The sequence below is a fragment of the Humulus lupulus genome, chromosome 3 (genome assembly GCF_963169125.1).
Source record: "Humulus lupulus chromosome 3, drHumLupu1.1, whole genome shotgun sequence".
Classification (NCBI taxonomy): Eukaryota; Viridiplantae; Streptophyta; class Magnoliopsida; order Rosales; family Cannabaceae; genus Humulus; species Humulus lupulus.
The window spans coordinates 148,690,046-148,693,551 of record NC_084795.1 but is presented as its reverse complement, the minus strand read 5'-3'; the positions used below and the strand labels follow the sequence as shown (position 1 = coordinate 148,693,551).

Genomic DNA, 3,506 nt, shown 5'->3' with positions numbered 1-3,506 from the left:
CAAAAGATAAGGGAAATTTTGTAGTGTATTGCGACGCGTCTGAAGTAGGGACTTGGATGCATTTTGATTCAAGACAAAAGAGGGGTTGCCTATGCCTCGAGACAGCTAAAGGAGTACGAGCAGTGGTACCCGACCCATGACTTAGAATTAGCAGCGGTGGTTTTCTCTCTAAAGATTTGGAGGCACTATTTGTACGGAGAAAAGTGGGAAATCTATACGGACCACAAAAGTCTAAAGTACTTTTTTACGCAGAAGGAGCTCAATATGAGGCAATGGAGGTGGCTGGAGTTAGTAAAGGACTATGATTGTGAGATCTTGTATCATCCAAGAAAGGCTAACGTCATGGTAGACACACTTAGTAGGCGAAGTTATGGGAGCTTGTCAACACTTAAGGGGATAGCTCAACATTTACAAGATGATATTAAGAGGTCTGGAATTTAGCTAATAATTGGACAACTAGCTGACCTCAAGATCAAGTCAACACTAATGGAGGAAATAAAGAAGAAACAACAAGAGGAAGATTTTTTTCTTAAGATGAACGCAACACTACAAAGCTCAGAGAATGTTGATTTCTCCTTAACAAAAGAAGGCATGCTACGATATAGAAACCGCGTATGTGTGCCAAAAAGTGGAGGATTAAGAAAAAGTATTATGAAGGAAGCGCACACTACTTCGTATTCACTTCACCTAGGATCGACCAAGATATACAACGATGTCAAGACAATGTACTGGTGGCCGGGGATGAAGAAAGACATAGTAGAATTTGTAGCAAAATGCCTTACATGTTAACAAGTTAAGGTCGAACATCAAAGACCCGCTGGAACTTTGCAACCATTAGAGATTCCTGAAAGGAAATGGGTAGATATAGCGATGGACTTCGTGGTGGGATTACCAAGGAACACCAAGCAGCGTGACTCTGTTTTGGTGATAGTAGATAGACTTACAAAATCTGCTCACTTCTTGCCAGTTAGAACAGTTTATAATGTTGAGCAGTACGCAAAGCTTTACATGGTAGAGATAGTGAGATTACATGGAGTTCTTAAGACGATAGTCTTCGATAGAGGATTCGTTTTCACATCAAAGTTCTGGGAATGTCTACAGCGTGCAATGGGCACTAAGTTAAAACTAAGTACGACATTTCACCCTCAAACCGATGGTCAGTCAGAATGTACCATAAAAATTTTAGAAGATATGATGAGGGCATGTGCGTTAGACTTCTCAAGATCATGGAGCACATATCTTCCATTGGTAGAATTCTCTTACAACAACAGTTATCAGGCAATGATAGGCATGGCTCCTTATGAGATGCTATATGGATGGACATGCCGATCACCACTTCATTGGGATGAGGTTGGTGAAAGATGATATTTAGGACCCGAGGTTGGCACCCATACCTGGATGCGCAAGATACCTTGGCGAGGCCATGCCTCTCGAGATGGGCGAGACGCCTTGGCGAGGCCATACACGAATGCGTGAGGAATCCTTAGTCCTTTCAAGAAGTAAGGGGTTGAATCCCCACAACCTCACTTTCACTATTTTTTTTCTTTTATAATTTGAGTTCATTTCTTTTATCCCAATATCCATGCAGGTACTTGAGGACTAAAACATCATTTTCTTTTGTTTTTGTAGACACATACTTTCGACCCTTTGCTTTTCTTCTATCACGACGGTACTTTTGACCCTCGACCTCATTTTAACCACGACAGTGCTCGATTTTACTTACTTGAGGTATAGTTTCTTTCTCTCTCATGCTCACTGGGTCTAAATTAGCACCACTCGGGATGGGTTTCCTTGGCCGGAGCTTGTTGTGAGTTAATCCACTTACATGCCCTCGTTTATACCCCATAGTTGGCCATTTAGAGCACTTGTGCCTAGAGGTTTTGAGCCCATTCCTTTGTGTTTTGTAGCAATCCTCTAATTTACACGTGCACCCTAATTACCTACGAGACAAGGTCCCATGGCATGCGAGGGATAATCTAGTGCTCCTCTGGGGGTCAAGTTTGTAGATTTATCTTCAGACTCGGAGTCCCCCGAAGACAACCCTTACCAAGACTATGACACTTTGAGGTAAGCCCATATACGTCACCTTGAGCATATGGATGTACTTAGACATAAAATCTGGGTGGTGGAGAGAGAAATAGACTCAGTTGTGAGGGGTGACGGAGTTTCTTTCCCCATTGACCTTAGCAACCATATAGAGAACCTTAGGTGACCCTTTTAGATCTGTAGATGGAGTTGGAGTTCATGGAGGGAAATCTCCTGCCTGAACCTCTTGCCCCATTTTCCCCTTGTGATTATCATGGGGTCATCCCAGGTTCCCCTCAACCCTTGTTTTCGATCCACCCTTGATTAGAGCTCTCACACTCAGTGCCTCGGTGGAAGACCCTTGCCAGGAAGAAAAAAGGGAGGGTAAAGTGCCCTGTTTCTACCTCACCTCTTTCTTTTGGTTTTGCAGATATGGCAAAGAGAGTACAGTGACAGGTGGCTTCCGAGGCGCAAGATTCTGGTCCTTTACTAGCATCCTCCATTGTGTCCAGCGTGTCAGAGAACTGGTTATTGGAGTTGTCTATGAAATATCGCATTGGCAAGGAATACCAATTGTTTGTTCGTTCTAGTACCTGCCGGGCCGATAATCCCCCTCAGGGGTGCGTGGCCACGAGCGAGCATATCCTAAAAGCGGGTGGGACCATTTCTCTACACCCATTTTTTGTCGCGATACTCAATCACTTTGACCTTGCCCCGCTCCAACTGTCGCCTAATAGCTAGCTGACCCTAAGTTGCCTATACATGGAATTCGTTGAGCTCAACCAGCGCGCTCCTACGGCGCGGGAGGTGTACTTTATGTATAACCTCATGCCAACCCCAAAATCCAAAGGCTTTTATTTCATACAGAAGGCCAACTCCCAGGTTTCCCTCATAGAGGGTTCTGTTTCAAACCTGGGGTCCTGGAAGCAGGACTTTTTCTTCGTAAAAGGTCCCCTCTACGTATGCGAATACTTTCGCTCGTCCCCAAGTAAGTGCTTCAAGCTTGTCATCCTTTTGCTTTGAATTGGTTATTCTGGAATTTATGCTTATATTTGCAATTGTGTTGATTGGGCAGAGGAGTTCGGTGACCCTGACATTCCCTGGTCGGAGGCATCACCAGTGGAAAAAATCCTCGATGCTGACCCCACCTTGAAAATGGTCGCTCGCCTGTTCACTGTGGCAAACCTGAACCGCTACAACTTGTTCGTGGTTTCGGATCCTGATGTGTTGGGCACATTTTCGAGTGAAGGAAGAAGGCGCCTCTAGTTGAGCATCACTCTGACGGAGGCGATGTGGAGTGGGTGCTCGAGGAGGTTTCTCCAGAACACAGGCGACCTCGCCGATCATCTTTGTCTTCCAGGGGGTGCCCTCCTTTGGCCCCTATAGACCATGACATGGCCTCTCACTCCCACAGTCAATAGGCCATGCCAAGGGGCTTCGTCTGTCCCTTTTCTGAGGAATACCATGCTCTCCCTCATGCT

The 3,506-nt window shown here is 45.2% G+C and overlaps 1 protein-coding gene across 1 annotated transcript; it reads left to right on the top strand.

Moving 5' to 3' along the window:
- Nucleotides 1-870: 870 nt before the first annotated feature.
- On the top strand, nt 871-3,291 carry LOC133825132 (uncharacterized). Its single transcript, XM_062258118.1, has 5 exons — nt 871-1,082; nt 1,589-1,669; nt 2,456-2,600; nt 2,956-3,013; nt 3,101-3,291. Exons 1-5 carry the CDS (start codon nt 871-873, stop codon nt 3,289-3,291), a joined length of 687 nt encoding a protein of 228 aa, XP_062114102.1.
- The last annotated feature ends 215 nt before the right edge of the window (nt 3,292-3,506 follow it).

Coding starts and splice junctions, on each gene's coding strand:
- LOC133825132 (XM_062258118.1), top strand. CDS start 871: ATGGACTTCGTGGTGGGATTACCAAGGAACACCAAGCAGCGTGACTCT. Junction 1,670..2,455: donor GCTTTTCTTCTATCACGACG/GTACTTTTGACC, acceptor TTGGTTTTGCAG/ATATGGCAAAGAGAGTACAG. Junction 2,601..2,955: donor ATTGGCAAGGAATACCAATT/GTTTGTTCGTTC, acceptor TCCTGGAAGCAG/GACTTTTTCTTCGTAAAAGG.